The sequence below is a fragment of the Rhizoctonia solani genome, chromosome 11, assembly GCF_016906535.1.
Source record: "Rhizoctonia solani chromosome 11, complete sequence".
Lineage (NCBI taxonomy): Eukaryota > Fungi > Basidiomycota > Agaricomycetes > Cantharellales > Ceratobasidiaceae > Rhizoctonia > Rhizoctonia solani.
Genome location: NC_057380.1, coordinates 1170155 through 1188230, shown reverse-complemented (window position 1 = coordinate 1188230; position 18076 = coordinate 1170155). Strand labels below are relative to the sequence as shown.

General features: G+C 49.0%; 5 protein-coding genes across 5 annotated transcripts; 3 read left to right on the top strand and 2 right to left on the bottom strand.

Moving 5' to 3' along the window:
* Positions 1-1028: 1028 nt before the first annotated feature.
* RhiXN_10404 (uncharacterized protein) lies at positions 1029-5375 on the top strand (the record flags this gene model as incomplete). Its single annotated transcript, XM_043330220.1, has 7 exons — positions 1029-1311; positions 1372-2894; positions 2957-3521; positions 3577-4777; positions 4833-4977; positions 5028-5107; positions 5162-5375. The coding sequence occupies 7 exons, from the start codon at positions 1029-1031 to the stop codon at positions 5373-5375; spliced, it is 4011 nt and encodes a 1336-aa protein (XP_043184317.1).
* A 359-nt stretch (positions 5376-5734) lies between these two features.
* On the bottom strand, positions 5735-9089 carry RhiXN_10403 (endonuclease/exonuclease/phosphatase family protein; the record flags this gene model as incomplete). The annotated part of the gene is made up of 21 exons (XM_043330219.1): positions 5735-5815; positions 5881-5957; positions 6006-6090; positions 6143-6175; positions 6237-6410; positions 6466-6519; positions 6570-6736; positions 6790-6952; positions 7004-7035; positions 7092-7189; positions 7241-7374; positions 7423-7570; positions 7620-7670; positions 7720-7787; positions 7836-7933; positions 7983-7986; positions 8046-8143; positions 8193-8514; positions 8573-8804; positions 8856-9009; positions 9059-9089. The coding sequence occupies 21 exons, from the start codon at positions 9087-9089 to the stop codon at positions 5735-5737; spliced, it is 2304 nt and encodes a 767-aa protein (XP_043184316.1).
* A 110-nt stretch (positions 9090-9199) lies between these two features.
* Positions 9200-10335, top strand: RhiXN_10402 (uncharacterized protein; the record flags this gene model as incomplete). Its single annotated transcript, XM_043330218.1, has 6 exons — positions 9200-9202; positions 9272-9514; positions 9568-9689; positions 9746-9755; positions 9914-10247; positions 10319-10335. 6 exons carry the CDS (start codon positions 9200-9202, stop codon positions 10333-10335), a joined length of 729 nt encoding a protein of 242 aa, XP_043184315.1.
* A 274-nt stretch (positions 10336-10609) lies between these two features.
* RhiXN_10401 (uncharacterized protein) lies at positions 10610-10901 on the bottom strand (the record flags this gene model as incomplete). Its single annotated transcript, XM_043330217.1, has 2 exons — positions 10610-10632; positions 10709-10901. 2 exons carry the CDS (start codon positions 10899-10901, stop codon positions 10610-10612), a joined length of 216 nt encoding a protein of 71 aa, XP_043184314.1.
* Positions 10902-11271: 370 nt separating this feature from the next.
* Positions 11272-17955, top strand: RhiXN_10400 (NmrA-like family domain-containing protein 1; the record flags this gene model as incomplete). The annotated part of the gene is made up of 26 exons (XM_043330216.1): positions 11272-11442; positions 11540-11702; positions 11755-11859; positions 11928-12018; positions 12089-12184; positions 12254-12387; positions 12446-12453; positions 12511-12547; positions 12604-12757; positions 13787-14094; positions 14158-14351; positions 14408-14567; positions 14626-14768; positions 14828-14905; positions 14957-15038; positions 15129-15249; positions 15316-15571; positions 15621-15788; positions 15842-16081; positions 16131-16336; positions 16397-16652; positions 16843-16929; positions 16980-17008; positions 17058-17581; positions 17638-17721; positions 17786-17955. 26 exons carry the CDS (start codon positions 11272-11274, stop codon positions 17953-17955), a joined length of 4065 nt encoding a protein of 1354 aa, XP_043184313.1.
* Positions 17956-18076: the final 121 nt, after the last annotated feature.

Genomic DNA, 18076 nt, shown 5'->3' with positions numbered 1-18076 from the left:
ACGAGGTCTAATGCACGCAAGGCATCACAGTCATAGACACAGCTTCCCATCGAATTCATTGACTCAGCTCGTTTGTTCGAATCCACGTTGGGATCTATTTCCCTACTTTGACGTCATAAGCCTATGTGCATGGGTGCTATCAATTATTCTACTCTCGATACATTCTGAGACCAGCACATGCTACTGGGAATGCCGGGCCGCTCGAGAATTAGCACAAGGCGAAGGAGAAGGTCGCTAACTCTTGGTTCTAATACCTGATCCCGTTCTATCTGGACAAACTGTTATCTTGGATGCATGGTATATAAACCTTGTGAGTAGTTTTGTCCGGTATTATTGTGATATCAAGGTAGTATAAGTAACTCCAAAGCTTTTAAAAAAATTAAAAAAAAAATTCACAGTAAAGGGTCGACAAAAGTGAAAGGTGGTACGGTGACTGGTGAAAGGCGAGCACCAAAAGGCGAGTGCTATTATATTCTTGATTGCCGATTGAATGAATAAAAGTACGCCTTGGTTGATAATGTTGGTACTAGATCATCCGCGTACCAGGGTCTTGGGGGTTCATACTCTAGTAGAGCATATGTATTTTGACGCAGGATAATTGGATGGAAAGGAGAGCTACGTGAAGTGATGATTAGAAGTCGGTAACTTTGTTGAGCCCGATTGCATGCAGGGCGATATCAGTCTGGAATAGACGGCAGGGGCTCATGAATTGATGAGCCGTGGGAAATCCAATTCATGACTGTCAAGCTTCTGCTCTCCGATAAAACCAACTCTCTGGCGTTCATTCCAAACATTCGTCTCAAAGCCGTGTCGCAAGTCGCTTGTTTTGGGCGTAGGATGGATTGTTTCTGTAGGCATTGTGTTTCGAATTCACGCGCCCCCAGGCTCATTTCAACGCCCTTTGTGATCGGGGGAAAACAAAGCCAGCACAGCCACCTGGGATACACATGGGAACACGTGATGCCTCGTGTGTTTTGAACGAGAGTGCATCAGAGTTATCCCCCATAGACCCATAGCTGGCAAACTCGATGGCAGACGCGGAGGAGCGACCGGGTCGGCAGCTAGCGACCAACCTGCGGGAGCTGATGAAGCAGGTGGATATCCGGACTGGGACGGAACGGGATGTTGGGGGAAACAAGGGGGAGCGAGAACGAGACAACGAGAGCGTGGCGAGTGCGTCTGTGCGCGACATATTTGCCCGTGCGCGAACGAACATCCCGACGCCTTCCTCCAGAATAAACAGACCCCGTGGACTCTCAATCGACAGCGATATTCTTTCGACCAACGACGGAGATGATGCGAGCACTGTTGGTCCGTTCTTTTTCTTTTTCTTTTCTTTTTCTTATTCGCACATGGCTCATCACCAAACAGACTCCACACCCGTAGCTCGTGTTCCACCAGCAGCGGCATCATTCAATGCACTCCGACAGCGACTGGAGACTGCATCTGATGCGACAAGCGACCTCACTGGTTGGGACCGTTCTGCTCGGTCGCTGCTTACTACTCGCGGCCAGGCGAGCCAGAGTCGACTGAATGTCTATGACGATGGATCGAATCTGATGGACGAAGACCTAGGCCAAGTGCCCGCTCTCACTGTTTCCCACGTCGACTTTGCCCCCAGTGTATCGAGCACATCACAGTCTACTGTCGGAGCCACTCCACGCCAGCGACCTCCAGTCATCCCCAGGGGCCCCAGTCTCCAATCTGCCTCAATTGCCGACCGACTTGCAGGCATTCCAGACGATGGACTCGAGTTTGATGACACCGACCGTGAAGACTTTGATCGCAATCGTATGGATGACGATTCAGACGACTTGCTCCACCAGGAAAACGACCTCTTACGAAGCTCAAGCCCCCCACCCCCGGAAAGCCCCACGAAGCGCCCTGTACGACCAATTAGTGGCAGCTGGGAAAACGTCATGCCAGAAGGGAGCGTCATGAGCTTGCCTAACATTGATGGTCGCAAACCCATACGCAAACCCGAGCTCGGCTCTTCAGGCGGGAGCGGGAGCGGAAGTGGGAGCGGCTCCAAACTCATGCAAGCTATCCAAGACGAGGAGGATTCGTACCAGCGCAGTCTGCACGAAAAGAGCGGCTCGACTGCCACGACCGGAGATGAGACTCAGCGACCACCTGTCTCTCCCAACAAGACCAATCGCCCAACCAGTCGGCTCTCTATTTCCGGCCGCTCGCGTCTTCCCATGGCCAAGGCCTCCCCCTCGTCGGGTTCAAGGTCTGGCCCCGCACCATCCAAAGCCGCAACTATTCCACCTGTATCCAAACCCACCCCTCCCAACGATAAACCACCCACTTCCAAACACTCTCGTTCGGACGTTGCCTTTCCCTCATCTTCTCAAGATGCTCCCGACCATCCCACCAGTCGCATAGGCTCACCACCAAAGAGTCGCATTCCTCGCCCATCATCTCCTGGGGCTGGTCCTCAATCACCCGCCTCTCCCCGTACGAGTCTCCTACCACCCGTAACGCCCTCGCGCATTCCTCGAGTCTCGATGAGCTACAGCCCACGCTCTTCGGTCGGAAGTTCACCCTCTCATATGGTTCGCTCTACGCCTGCCATGACCCCCTCCCGAACACGCGCAGTAAGCGCACTCGGGTCCGGCCCCAACCCCGGCACAACCACTCCTTCGCGCACACGAGCCACAAGCGCCCTGGCCCACAAAGGTACACCGCCTGAATATGACGTCGATCGTGAACGTGGATGGGGTAAACAGCTCCCCAAACTCACTCATGCCAATCTCCGTATGAGACATGATCAAATGGACACCGTGCACTCGTATCTTTCTGGCTTGAGCCCCGAACGGAATAGCACGGGCGGTCGGTCGAGGCCATCTACGCCCTCGTTTGCGGGGTATACCCGCAAGGGCACGAGCGAGGTGTCGAGTAGCAACGGAAGCGCCGGAGCGATGAAGATACCGAGCAAAGGAGGCGCCGGAAGTTGAGCATCGCAGAGGAACAGGCGGCGAAACCTGGCTGGGACCCCCGTGGTTCGCCGTCGGCGTCGGCATCTGTTGGCCGTTCCCCCGGCCTCATCCGCACATCATCCCTCAAAACACCCAGCAAGCCAAGCTCCGCAGCAATGCGCCATTCATTGAGCTTCACAGGCTCGCCGTCCGCAACGGGTTCAGAACACGGGGTGTCACCCATGGGCTCGCCACGCAAACTGTCCACTCGCAAATCGGCCGAACTCGTGTCCCCTCAAGAGTACAAAGCGCTTCGGGAGCGCGACTGGGGTCGACCTACCAACTCTCGCGCGTTTGGTTTGGCCAATCTTCGAACGAGGGGAACGCCTGCTCCCGGCGGACGAAAGCGCGTTGTGAGCGGCGGGAGCGCTGGTGGATCTGATGTGAGCATGACCAGCCCCGTGCGCGAACGGAACGGGAACGGGAAACCTCGCCCCCACTCGGTTCATCTCGGCGGGTCGTATACTTCGGGCGGCGGGCCTAGTTTGGATCAGCTGGGACGCGAGCCATTGGGCGCTGGTTTCGAGGATGACGAAATGAGTAAGTTTGTCTCGTCGATTGTGAAAAGATGCTCACGTTTTGGCTTGTAGGTGAGAGCGTACTCGAGTGGCAGCGGCGCCAACATCCATTGAAGACTTGCAAGAAGAAACCGAGGTCGAGGAGCTCACCAGGCCTGAAAGCCCGAGCCCGCCTTCTCCCTCGCGATCTATCCCACTACCCGATTCTCCACCCCCGCCGAGCAGATCTCTTCAGCGTGGAACTACGCCTCCGCCCCCAAAGCGAGGCCAAGTCCCACCGGTTCGGTCGGAATCCGTTCCCAAACTTCAGTTGCACCCACCGCAAGAAACCTCAATCATGTTTGGGGAGGGAATGGTCGGGGAGAGCACTACCGTCGAGTCGTCGAGAGAACGCAGGGACTCGTCGAGGAGGCGAAGCTTGGGTGAAGATAAGGAAACGACTGTGAGGAACGAAAGGCGAAGCTCGACTGGTAAAGAACGTGTTGAGCCTGCTTCTGAAGAAGAGTCACATCCCGGCTCTCCCAAGCACCTTACGTTTGCTCAACCCGAATCACCTACGATTTCGTTCATGGATACACTTCCTCCTTTGCCAGAGCCACCGTCGGATGATGAGCACTCAGTTGTTGTTCCTCCTGTTCGCCCTTCTGTGAGTATTTCCTCTGAGTTCCAAGCTCGGATGTTGAAGGGAAATGTCCAGGTCAATACAAGAGTCAATCGCATCGCTCGCGAGTCCAGTCCAGGCAGCGGTGGCAGTGGGTCCGAGAATACCCCACGTGCGAGCACAATGTCATTGCGAATCCCCAGCCCAGGGGTACCCGAACCCCAGGCAGCCAAGGAACCCCCCGGCGCCAGCCTTCTTGGACTCGAGTCGGTTCCGGTCCAGTCGGACAAGCTCGAAGTTCCTCGCCCTATCCAAACGAGAAGCAGGAGCAATACGCTGGGAACCGCTCTTCCACGGGTCGAAGTGAATACCTCTGTACCAAGGGACGAAATCGACTCGGCTGCGACTCCCATCGCTACACGCTGGAATCCACCTGCTCGAGAAGATAAGAAACCGGCCGAAGTCAAGCCGCCTCGTAAACCTTCTCCGTTGGCGAGTCAAGTCTCGTCTCCTGCGATTCCAAGTGTTGTTTCTTTGCCTCCTACGTCGGCACCGCCTTTGCAGGCACGACATTCGGATCCTCAACTCCCTCCCATGATGTCACAGAAGGGCAAGGAGATTTTGCAGAGGATGCAGCAACAGGCTGCCATGCTGGCGAGGGATTTAGACACTGAGAGGTATGTCCGTCGTTGTCCCCTAGCTTGCGCAAGACTAATTTCTGGTTGTGAATAGCCAACAACCAGTTCCACAAGGAGACGAAGGCAAGGTTGAGACGGATCAGATTGTTCAGATGTCTGCTGCCGCCCGGGCTGAACGTGAAAGATTGGAGCAATTGCGAAAGGCACGAGGACCAAAGGACAAGGTTGCGGTTGTCGAGGTGGGTCACACAGACCTATTTACCAAACCAAACTAAACTATGCAACACAGGTTCCGGTTAAACAACGCTCGATCGTTTGGATAATTTTCTCCTTTCTGCTTTCGGCGCTCTGTGTCTGGCTTGCTCTCTAGTGCGTCATGAATTACTATCCATCCGTATTTCCATCTAACCTCCGCAGCTGTAGTGCACTATCTCATCATGCCACCAACGTGTATCTGGACCCACTTTACCCTGTCCTCTACGGTGGGGACGCAAATCCATTGCGCGCCGCACGAACTATAGACACCTTCCCCACCGCATGGCATGCCTATATTGTCCCCAAATCCGGAATTCAGCATTGGTTAACCCCTATTTCGCAAAAACTATGGGCACTTCCTACCAATTGGCGGCCGTCTTGAACCGACTGGTTTCCAACCAACTAGCTGCCGCCTTGAAAAATTTCTTTCTATATATTTTGGTTGTTATTGTATATGCATGCTGTCTTGTTTGTCGTTAGATACGGGAAACCTTGGTACTAATTACATGCTCCTCGCAATTTTTCCCGCCTGTTTTTTTGATATAGCTATTTGTGGGACTTTACGTTGCTATACGAATGCAATACCATGCTTTGTTTTCGGCTGGAGCCATCTCGTAATACTAGTTTGAGGTTTCGTGAGTCGGTGCTCACAAGTGTTTCAACGAGGTAACAGGAAAACTATGTACATCTTTAGGCAGATGCTCTCAATCAAATGTCCGCCTTAGTCTAGCAGCGCAAAAATTACGATGGAAATGGTCCAAGGAGAGCGGGGCATATATGTGCTGAAGGTAGATCGTTGACTTTCGCAGGAGTCCCACTAGTCTGATCCGCAAGCATGTGTTTATTGTCAATTAATGGGGAGTAATAAAAAACATCAAAAACCCGACCCTTGTCAAGGGCGACAAACGATTGGCTAATGGCATAGTCATCGAATCAAACCATAGTACCTCGGCGAATATCCTCGCTAAGTGGATATTTAACAAAAGGAAACGTTTCAGCCGGTGAAACATACCTATTTTTCGCGTAGCGTCTGTGTTTTTCGCTCTCCTGTCTTGTTGACAAAAGTAATGAAGGAATGCAGTGATTGAAATCCACATCTAGACATATAGCATGAGTGTGGTCCCCTTTGAACATAATACTTGTTCTTACATTCGCATTTAACCCAGGGAGAGTATCCAAAATCTGAAAGTTTCCATTTAGCTTCAAGCGAGGCATTTAGATAATAAAAATACAGAAGGCACACCTCATAAGCTTGCTCTCTTGAACTCGTCAACGCGCACTGTGCATACAATCCGTACGGTATAACGGGCTCAGGCATTTCTTCTAAAAACAATAGAAGAGCACTCGCAAATGCAAGTGCGACCCCGTGGTCCGGTGTTTTCTCGTCAAAGGGGAACTCGGCACCAGTGTCCAGCGCCTAGTCGTTAGTCAGTTCGAGTATAAAACAGAATCAGAAAATACGTGCTACATACCTCAACAATCTGGTCAACTATATTCGTGTCACCTGGCTTCTCGAATAAATCATCCTTTGAAAAATATTAGAGAGCTAAGAGGCCAGGATTCACATCATACTCACGAATTCAATACTATTCTTCATCAGCCAATTGATGAGCCTCATTAACTCTCTTGGGGAACTTGATGCTTTTTCTGGAGGAAGCTGGGCGCTCTTCAAGACTGTGGATGTTCTGACAGGCCCAGGCAATCTAACCAGCGCTGTGGGGCTATATGCTAGGCAAGTTCGGGCTAAGGTCGAACCCTTTCAACAGAAATCCTCCGCCAAAGGCCAGCTGACTCACTCCACGTCCCATTAATCGGCAGGAAAGTATCTTTGCCTCGGATGGTCCGAAGAATCACAATGTCTTCAAGTTTCTTGTTCCCGGCATTTAGCTCAGCTGCGATGCCATTTGTGATGCTAGTGGTGATAGTAATGGCCACAGAATCTCCCGGAAGCAGCACACCCTTTTTTAAGGATGAGATTATGAGAGTTAAAGAAACCAAATGACAGCTTACCGACGTCGGGTGAATTGTCACCCAGTCCGGATCTACGAGCCATTTCGCGTCAGAGAGTCACTTACTATCGGGGGAAATAAATCAGTACGCAATGGTCCGCCATTCTCCAAAGGAATTATCCGCCAGTATGCTGTAATAAAACCGATGTTCTGAATTTTTAGTTCCTGAATAAGGGGCTTCAGGTATCTAAAGTTACATATTTAACAGGGTAATGAATTAAATATGAGGCAAACTTACCTAACGCCAACAAAGTCAATGAAATCATCGCTTAGCCGAATACGAGGGACATCTTCCTCCAGAGGCAATCTTCCGAGATTCTTGATCAATTGTTTCATACGAGTCTCGGCCAAGCCCCTATCCATTTCCTCCACCTGTTTCCCAGTTATGAACGCGGGCTGGCTAGGAATATTCCCACATACCTGCACGATAAAGTCTGCGGAGACAGGCTTGTGGTCACTGAGAGAGATAGCCGGATAGCTTTGATAAGAATCCTCAACGAGTCGGACGGTCTTGTCTTTGCCTCTAGCAGTCTGGTATAAGATCCTGTCCGTCCAGGCTGGTCGTCGTCTACACACATGGTTGAGCGACAGCCAGCAGAATATCCATGCGAACCCACTTGGCGTCCCAGTAATGTCCTTCTTTCTTTCCGATCACGCATCGATATGTTCTGAGGATGTATGAGTTACGTGTGGGCTTTCTGATTCAAAACAGCGCACGGTTTAAATCTAATGGGCCCTTCTATCATGCCACCAAATGCTTTTCCAAAGTGCTGTTGAACTTTGAGCTAACAAATGATTAGTATAGCATCGTACTTCAGGCCTGTGTTACCTACCTGGTCGAATTTTAACAGAGTTGTATAGTCCTTGTCAGTTGGATCTTCAATAAATGCCCGTATCTCATCGTCTAACAAGTCTATTCGGTAATTAAAGTCTGATAAAATGTCAACACGGCACAAAAAAGTATCAGTTTAGGCACCTACCACCCTAGGAGATCGTTCATAACTCGTTAGCACTCTGCATACGGAATATACATGTTTCCATACCATGAAGAAAGCGACATGACTGTCCCAGAATCCAACTGTAGTGGGGAGAGCACTTGGCGTTCGAGGTAATAACGTAAAGTTAAGCCTCCCTCCTGGTCCTTGAATCTCCCTTAGGTTCGATTGCAGAACTATTTTCAAACAACTCACCGGTCAACGAAATATAATCTGCGTTCCTCCTGTCTACAACTGCATCCATTGGAATGGGACCACGTCCGATGAATACCGGTTGGGTTTGATTCGGATCGGGTGGGGGTACAGCGTGTGCACTGGCAGCGAGGTGCGCGTTCATAAATACCAGTGTTGTGTCCAATAGTTGCAGCCGCAGTGCTACGCCGCCCTTGTTACCCATTGTGCCTAATATCCCGACTCCAGCACTGCTCGAGGCAACTCCGGAAGGAGCCAAAAGTGGCAGGATTGGTCGTCGAATGAGCACTACAATCAAAACTCCCACTAATTGTTTAGAAGTCAACTATTTGGGGGTACAAGAATCGATAAGTATACAAGAGCGGTCACAAGATTTCTCATACCTTCACATATTCTTCGCCCAATTCAGCCAAGTCCCGCATCAGTGCCTCACACCAAATATCCTCTCTCAATGTGGTTGTGCTTATGAGCAAAGCCTCTGTGCTGAGATCTAATTCTTGAAAGCCCAAAACTATCAAGTCTGAAGTCGCAGTAGTTGTATCCGGAGGGCAAAGCCAAGGACGAAGAGACTCTTTTGGGTCTTGTCCATTCACATTGAATGTACCTACACGAACACTGAGGCCAAGAATCAATAGAAAAATTTGTGACTATGTTTTATTTACCCACGAGATATCACGGACGTGCTTGAGCTCTGTGTCTTGTTGGGTTAACTGCTCGTTGAGCCATCGTTGTCGGAGTAAAATCACGTCTTCGTCCTGATTTCCGGGTTGGCCAGCCCATGCAGCAGAAAGTGGTGGTAGTTGCTCCGCAATCCACGGACCTTGGCCAGTGAGTAATTCTATTTACTCGCCGTTTGAAAAATAGCTCACTATGGGACGGCAGTTGGTGGATGTCAGCCATGGAACGATTGTCGATCAAACACCAATCCACACGTGACCAAGGCACGGAACCATTATTCCTTGCTGACGACGCTCCCAGCAATCTCTGTCGCTTATATATTTGTGAAACGAATGGTTCGTCATGTCTGACTCACTTATCTTGCAGAGATCTCATTAGCTGTATTCCCTCTTCTGGCTCGGTAGGATACTGATCCTTTGCAAGATGCGCCTCCTGCTCGTTATGCGGTCGAATCTGATTCAGAAGATGAAATCGGACACAGTCCCGGCTCTCGACCTGATCGAGCGGCTCCTACTTACAAACTTGTGTCAAATCTTCCTCAAGGAGACCATGGACCTCTGATGATCATCTGCGGGCCAATTGCACGGTATTGGTTGTCTGGATTTGAGGGACAGACAATTGGTTCTATCCAATTAGATGAGACTCTGGTACGATTTACTACCAGAAAAAATGTCGACAAACTAAAAAACCAGTTAACAAGGTCGTGGAATACTGGAGGACCAATACGAAGCGATTAGTAGCTGTACTGACCCATCGACTTCCTCTTGGCGCACAGCACCTTGTCGCTCAGTCAATTCTCGAAACTCGAGGAGATAGCGAACAGTGCGTAATATGAGTTACAACCTTCTTTCATAAACTGAACTGGTACCTCTCCATAGGATCATAGTTGTCGATTCTTATTCCTACCTTGCATACATCTCTGGCCAACCCCGCATACAAGACGACCATCCTATCCGATATTTGAGTACCTCTCCTTCTGCGGAGACCCTGGCAAGTTATAACACAGAATAAAAATGAATAGCTCAGCAGCTAACACTGGCGATTAGGCAAAGACAATTGAGCTGTTCGCTCCGCCCAACTTGGTACAGCACCTGGCGGCCGCCATAGTGGCCGAGTGTGAATACCTCCAGTTCCCAATAACCCTCCTTCTCATACCCACACGTCACATAACTCCCCCAGCACCTTCTAGGCCTATTGAATATAGTAGTGCCGACGACGTTCCTCCTAATACAATTACTTTGGAAGCTGCTACAAGGGCAGTGGCGTCGGTGTCTCAGGCATCATTGGATCAACTTGATTGGAAATCTCACAGGGTCGGGCAAAGGTCTACCATCTTCAAGGCTCAGTCTCGTGCCAAACATCTAGATAGAGGTGAAGGCAGTATGTACATATAAAAGTGGCTTGGTATCATCTCGTTCACCATTTGCTGAGTAACCACCATTATTTGTTAGCCACCAATAGCCCGTAGCCGGGCCAGGCTCATTTAATTTGACCGTCCATATCTATGGATGCAACATGAAAATCATATCTCTTTTGATCGTCTCGGTCATACAACTTATGAGTAAAATTGGCGCTCAAAGTTTTTTTTGAAACCAAGTGGATGTAAATTACCGCTGGAGAGCATATCCCATTGGCTAGTGAATCCATCTATCCGCACCGATATCGATTTACATCAAATTACCCCTGTGTATTCGATATAATTTTGGGATAGCTAGTTGGATGGTATTGTATCAGTGCGCTAATTATTCGACCAGGATGACTGGGACTGCGCACTTCCACAGTAGATACTTTACGGGATTTACCTAGGCCTGTAGGCCTATCTATCAGGAGTTTGAACTTACCCATGTACCACACTCCTGAGCATTTAACCGGAAGTTGCAGTTGTTCGGTAAATTCATAGATACCATTTTTGATATCGGCCCATTCGGCATATTCCCACCAGCACTTCTTCAGTTGATCGCCTGCGTTTCGAGTTTCACCTGGCCGTGTGTTCCATTCGTTCTCAGAAGAATCAATGTCGTGAGAGGCTGGCATGGAGCCAATATTTGACCTGGTCTAGCCCCTATCCACAACGGCAACGCCGTGTGGTTGTATGCGCTGAGATCGTTGGGTAAGGCCGAATAATGTAATGATCTACTTTCTGAAATTCACCAATAAACTTTCAACAAAGGCTAGACGAGAGATATATTGCCACCTCAGGCCTGGTAGGAAGTTTGGCTCCCGAAGAAATTTATTTGCTCAAGACAGGGGAAGTGCCTGAAGATGATGTCGAAGCTACCAACAATGGGAAGAAACGTGTCCTGACCACGATACTCGTTTTCCTTCCACGGTCTCATTACTCCTATTGCGTCTGTGCGTCATCTTGATGACCGGCGGCCAATTTCTCTATTGGACGGCTCAGTACATGAGATTCCTCAGTACCGTCCACTATACCAAAGTTATATGGTTGCGATCTGCTTCCTTGCAGAACATTCATCGATCACAATACACCACGTTTTCCATATACTACTTTTGGTACCAACTCGCAGGGAATCGTGCAGGTTTGCGCCTTATTACGTTGCACCATAAATCCCTAGTAAGCTAGCGTACGTGTGCATGTTAAGCGATGGCACTATATAAGCAACATTTGCCGCCTCATTAGCCTATCTTTCTATCTCATATAGTACGTACAGTTATTTCTGCCTTCAAGTATGCCTACTGCGAATCATCAGCCACTCGTTGTCGTATGTGGAGCCACCGGCGCGCAGGGCTCTAGTGTTGTCAGCTACCTGCTACGAGATGGTGGATATCGAGTGCGCGCATTGACCAGAAATCCCGATGGCACACCTGCACAAAGTAATCAAGAGTTTGAATCTTGCTTGAGATAAACGTTGATTTATTTGGATAGAGCTGAAGAGCCGAGGCGTTGAAGTTGTTACTTGCGACTTCGAAAATCTCGAGCAAGTCACGCTTGCTCTTCGAGGTGCCTACGCCGTTTATGGTGTGACAAACTGTACGCAACCATCTACATATTCGCCTTGACCTCTCATGAATAGTTTTGTTAACTTTGATTTGTTTTAGTCTGGGAGCATGGAGAAGAAGCTGAAATCCAGCAGGGTAAGAATCTTGCAGATGCCGCGAAGGCATGCGGAGTCCGGCATTTCATTTGGCCGTGAGTTTCTCATGAGATCGGCCCACTGGTCATGTTGTACTCATCAGATCATTTCACAATCTGATTGTAGATCACTTCCCCACGTCCCTATCATTGAACCTCGGCACTGGGAAACTAAAATTACTGTCGAATCATATCTTAATGAGATTGGCGTACCAACTACTATGTGAGAGTTCCTTAGTAAATGATGGTTTATTATGATTGGTCTTGAACCTCCTTTAAATGATTCATTCAGTCTGTTAACCCCGTTCTTCTTTGAGAATCTATGGCGGGTTCTTCCGGTCACAAAACTTCCAAATGGCACTTTATGCCTGGATTGGTTCTGGCCAAGCGAGACACTAGTTCCCTCATTTGCAGCTGAAGACATCGGTGAGTTAACTAATCTGGCCGGTGGGATCGAAGGCTCATGTAGTGCATCTTTGTTTAGGTGCATGGGTGAGCGCTGGAATGAATTTACCCAATCCGGTTCAAACACTGATATGGCCGGCTCAGGTAATGGTAGCGCTGAGGAATCCCAAGATTTGGATTGGTATGCACTATAGAATGGGTATTATTCTTGTCTAGTTGCTGAATGGTGTTTCAAAGGCCAGCGCTTGGGTATATGCGTGCAGAGGTTGACCCCACGGGATTACGCTTCCGCGCTATCTGAAGGTTTGAGGACCAAAGTTACGCTTCGTGAGGTTTCCGTAGCACAGTTTGATGCCGTTCGACCATACGTGCATGACGACTTGTGGCTGAAGTGAGTACACTGGTTTGTTAAATGTCCGATTGAACTGACTAAGCCTCTTTTAGCATGAGTGGGTGCTAATGCGATGTTTCGACCCATATTTATATTGACCGTGCGATTCAGAGGCTTTCTTAGATCACCCCGATCTTTGGCGGGACGCAATAGAGCCATGCCGAAAACTGAACCCAGGAGCACAGAATTTGACGCAATATATTGAAAATCATCGGCATCAAATCTACGAGGCCATTGTAGCCGTCCCGTAAACCTCCACAAAGTGTGGATCACAATCGCTTATAACTAGACAAATGTTAAATGAGGCACAGAGCTACTGGGTATAACTATAAAGCGAGTCAATTCAGGGTGCAAACTATCAGTTTTTTCTCTCTCGCTGTTGTAACAAGATCCTGAAATTTAGTATTAGTATGTCAGTAAAAAATAAACTTTCTAGTATGAAATTGTCTGAGAATAATCACTTGAGCGTGCCTCCCTCGGCATGAATCAGATTGAGAGAGCTTTGGTTCCTAAAGTCAGTACATATTGGCCTTCGTTTCAGCTCGATTTCACTTGAGAGTACAATTCGGCGAGCGCAAGCGCCAAGCGCTAGCCTCAATCTTATTCGCAATTCCCTATGTGAGCTCCATGATGAGCGAGTGGGCCGAACGGGAGTTTGGTTCAGATACATTTGACCCCACTGAGTATGCACACAAAGTACTTGCGGCCCCGACTGGAAGCACTGCCAACGAAGATATCTCAACTCATTGGTCGTTTAACCCTCGCTGTCGATGATGTTGCGGGGCAAATTCGGTCATTGGTATGTCTGTATTTTGCCAAGTTCCTCGGCCATTTAATTAGCCATATTCTTATATATGTATTAGGTCGTGGCACACCACGAAGCCTTGTTAACTCAGGCGGCGAATGTTAGTGGAATGGAAGGGCTTTTATCTTCGTCCGACAAGGGATAAACGAACTAACTCAATCTCTTGATCGGTGAGTCTTGTTCCAAAGTCCAGCTCTGTTTTCTTGACTTCGAACGACCAAAAGTCTCCGCCTCAAAGTTCATGTCCCGTACGAGACACTTGCAGGTCTCTTTTTCAGACTTCAGAAACTACGCCAGGCTGCCGACGTGCTTCGCAGGACGAGTCGTTTCGTTGCCCTAGCGCGCCGACTTGAACTACAAATGAAAGAAATAGAATCGGGGATATCTGCATCTACCTCGTCCAAGCATGTGACCTCTGGTAACTCAAGAGAATCAATCGACAGTACTGCTCCTGGATCTGGTGCTGGGGCAGAGGATGGAAATGCGAAGGAACGCGCGGTTGCCAGAGCCGCACTAAGTGTCGCGGAACTATGTACGTCAATTAGTTTATTCATAGGGCCCGGACGACAAAAGTAATTAACTCTCAATGGTGCAGCGTCCCTGTTAGAGACATCGGCTCCAACGAATGCCACAGCCAATCATCCGACCGAGAAAAGTGATGATCAGGCTGCGTTCATCCCTTTACAAAAAATCAACGTTGTTGCTCGACTAGTACCCACCCTTGATTCGTCTCGAAACCGAATAAATGAAGAAATGGAGTCCATGATCGTGGAGGGACTAACGTCTCTGGTCAGTACAATAACATAATCTCCACTAGGGTGAACCTAACGTTCAATTGAGAACAGAATCAATCGGTCTTGGCGGCCGCGCTACAAACAGCATTCAATCTACGGATCATGCCCGGGGTCGTGCAGTCTCTGTTAGTCGATCTGACTGAAGCAGTGGATGCAAGAATCAAGTCTGCGTTTGATGTCTCTAGGATCGCAAAAGAGATATCTGGAAATGGTGAGTCCACTCTTTCAGTCCAGGGTGCCGTGTGTTTAACAAAGAAGTAATTTTCTAGACCCGCCCCCCCAGCCCAGTGGATTAATGTACCGCTCGCGGGTGCGAACAGCTCCAACCAATCTGACTGCTCCTCAATGGACCAATGCATTGTGGGCCAGGTTAGAACAGATGATCGAAGAAATGGCAGGGTGCTGCATCAAGGTGCGCCTTTGAGAGGCGATTGACTACGTATGGCCTTTCCTTATCCACTTTGGATCTAGGTGTATAATCTCGAGAAAGTGCTAAAGCACAAGAAAGATCCTATATCTCAGACTTCGTTTTTAGACGAGGCTATGACGGTAAGTACTACAGTAATAGTATGAATTGATCAATCTTATCCCATATCCCAGGTACTGGAAAATAGGCCAACGACAGCTTTCTGGAGTGCTCTCGCTCGTTCGCTTGACAAGCATTCCAAAGAGGCTGCCAAAGGTATTTCACTATCTCTCCCTATCACCATCCTCGAAGCCAGCACTATCCCCATAATCCTTCGAAGAGATAGTCTAATCAGGTAGTTGTCAGCCTCGACATTCCTGCAACAAACACTCAGTACCGGATATCCTCGATTCCTCCGACTGTTTCACGATCTTTTCGCCAAAATCGCAATGCACACGGATACAATCTACACATCGAACCAACAAAGGTGATCATTACTTTATTTACACTGCCACTGTACTGAAATGCTTTCTTCCCTTTGATAACAAAAAAGTCCTGAAACAGTAATCGTCCTTCGTTCGGTGTCTGCATTCGAGCAACTCTACCTCTCTCGATCCACGGCTCGGATGAACGAAACCATCGCCACAGCTGTGCGACAATCACCTCCGGGTGCTCCTGAGGGGTTAGCTATCAGTCGAACAGTTGTCAATGAGCTCGATTCGGCAAGATTCGATCCGTTGCTTGTGAAGAGCGTGGCAAAGAATGTGGGTGGGGCCTTGGAGTTGCTGGTTAGTAGAACGGATACTTTAGTACGTTGTTTCAATGTGTTGCAAGTGGGCGGTACTGACAAGGATGTAGATCGTTAGGGATAGGAGCGCGACATCCCTTGTAGGCCCTCTAGGGACAGCCCAACAAGCACTAAACGCACAGATTTTCACAATGCTACACACTTGCTGGGCGAGGCTAAATAAATTGGAAGGAGAGTTTCATGAAGGAGTGACATTAGTCCTGAAACCCCCTATTAAAGTAAGTTCCCTCTCTCGTTGCGTACTTCAACTGACCGATATGAGCAAAATTAGAAAATCGAGCGCCAGTGCGAAGGAATATCCGAACCCCTTTTAAGCGCTATCCGACGCGACTTGGGATTGATCCTGTCACGTATGCACCGCGTAGATTTCAGCAAGTCGTTTGAAACAATGGCGCCCGGTATGGGAGGCGGGGCAAGTGCATACATGAAGGAACTCACCGCCAAACTGGGATTCCTCCGAAACGAGGTGTTTAGCAAGTTCAGTGTGGCAGACGTTGTCCAGGATTGGTTAGTATTAAATTGCCACTAAATGTGGGCCTAGAAACTGAATGTGACTACAGGATAATAAGTGTGGCCAAAAACGTCATCGAACCTTTGTTCTTAACGCGTCGATCATCAAGCCTCTCGGCGAAGCGGGAAAGCTCCAACTCACAAGCGATATGACTGAGCTCGAGTTTACGCTAGGGTCATTTGTCGCTGATCCATCGAGGAGAACGGGGTCACTAGACGTTTTGGGGGATGATTATCGTGTCTTACGTGCTCTGAGGTAAAATTTGGTTCTTTCGTTATCAGTTTGACTAGATAAATGCTGACAATTTCGTTATAGACCTTTGCTATTCTTGGATACCGCACTTCTTTCTTCTCCCGATGACACGTACAGTCTTCCACCGCTGATTATACTGCACCACATTATTGTGCGATCACCATACCCCCTACCGCACACGCTGCACACTTGGACCGAAGCCGAGTATGTGCGGTGGATTGAAGATCATACGCCTCGAGAGGCGTTAGCACTGGTTGAGGCTTGCGTTCCGAAATGGGAAACCCAAACCGTGGAAACAAATAATACCGATGAGGATTGGGTGACTTTGGTTAGGGCCGTCTTGCGGCGAGCGGTTTTCGCGTGAAATCATGGTTCATCCCGATGAGGTTCGCGTTGTACGATACCGGAACTAATGATTTGCAATGTTATTTGCTACTTGAGAAGCGCCCACGATTCAAAATGACGTCAACCATTCCATGATATTAATGTAAGCTGAGCCGTCCGGCCAGAAGTACGTGGAGCCCAACGACGACTGCACGATGAGAAAGACGCCGTATCTTATTAGCTTGGCCGTCGCCCTGGCCGTTATGTCGGTGGTAAGTGCAGATGTGTCCTAGCATAGACCCAATTTGCCAACTCTCCACAGACGATCGTCTCAAACGCAGTCCCGAAATTGTAAGCATAAGTGAACAACATATCTTCCATTTACTCATAGAACCTGTAGACTACGTGTTCCTAACCCCAACGGTTCGCATGACCTATCATACACTGGTCTCTATGAACGATGCGACCTACGCCAAACAACACCCGCTCCTCCTTACAACCCAAAAAACCCAGACCCAACACTGCCGCTTCCTCCTAATACGCCGCACAGACCACCTCCGGAGCCTCAGTCTGTTTCTGATATGCGTTTCTATGAATTTATCCCAGACAGGGCCATCCCACCCATCACCGATCCTACCCGGCCGGAGAACCCGACACCATCGCCTCCTCCCGAGAACGAGCTCCCAGAGAAGAAAAAGAAACAGCCAAGATACAAGTGCAAGCCATTCCCATCGCGTGCTGCCTGTGATCACGATGGTCAGTCGTTCTGTGTCCTCTGGACCACGGCGGGATACGCAATGCAGATGAGCATTGTGCTTGAAGTCGTCGTTCTTCTCGTCTTGTTTGTGGTCAGCTTCCGGTTCTCCACTAGAGCGAGGAGGAGAGGCGCTTGGAAGGTTATTGGGGCCCTTACTGGCTTGCAAGGTTCGTTGCCTATCTTTCACCGTAAAGGCGAAAACCACTCATCTCTGTCTTTTCAGTTGCGCTCCAAATCCTAACCATGGCCATCGTTGTCCATCTCCGTCGCACTCGTCCTCGATGGTTCCACGACAATACCGAATATGGTAAGCCATTTCCTGACACCGAAGTCTTAAATATCCAATGACACAATGCTTCTTCAATCAACAGGAGCGTCATTTATTTTACTCGTCATTGCCTGGTCGGTGGGCTTCCTTCTCATGGTTGGCCTCGTCGGAACCGGATTTGCCGCTCGTGCTGGCCATAAATGGGCTGCGGAAAACGCGGTTATTACCCTATCCCAGATGCTCACTAAATTCTTGCCCCCGAATGCGCACTGAGCCCCGGTGGGCGTGCCCGTTCGTGATTTGTACCAGGCGAATGATTGGAAATATTTATTACAGCTTACGACACCGAATTGATGATTATCTCGACTGAACGATTCCCAGACTTCCTGTACTT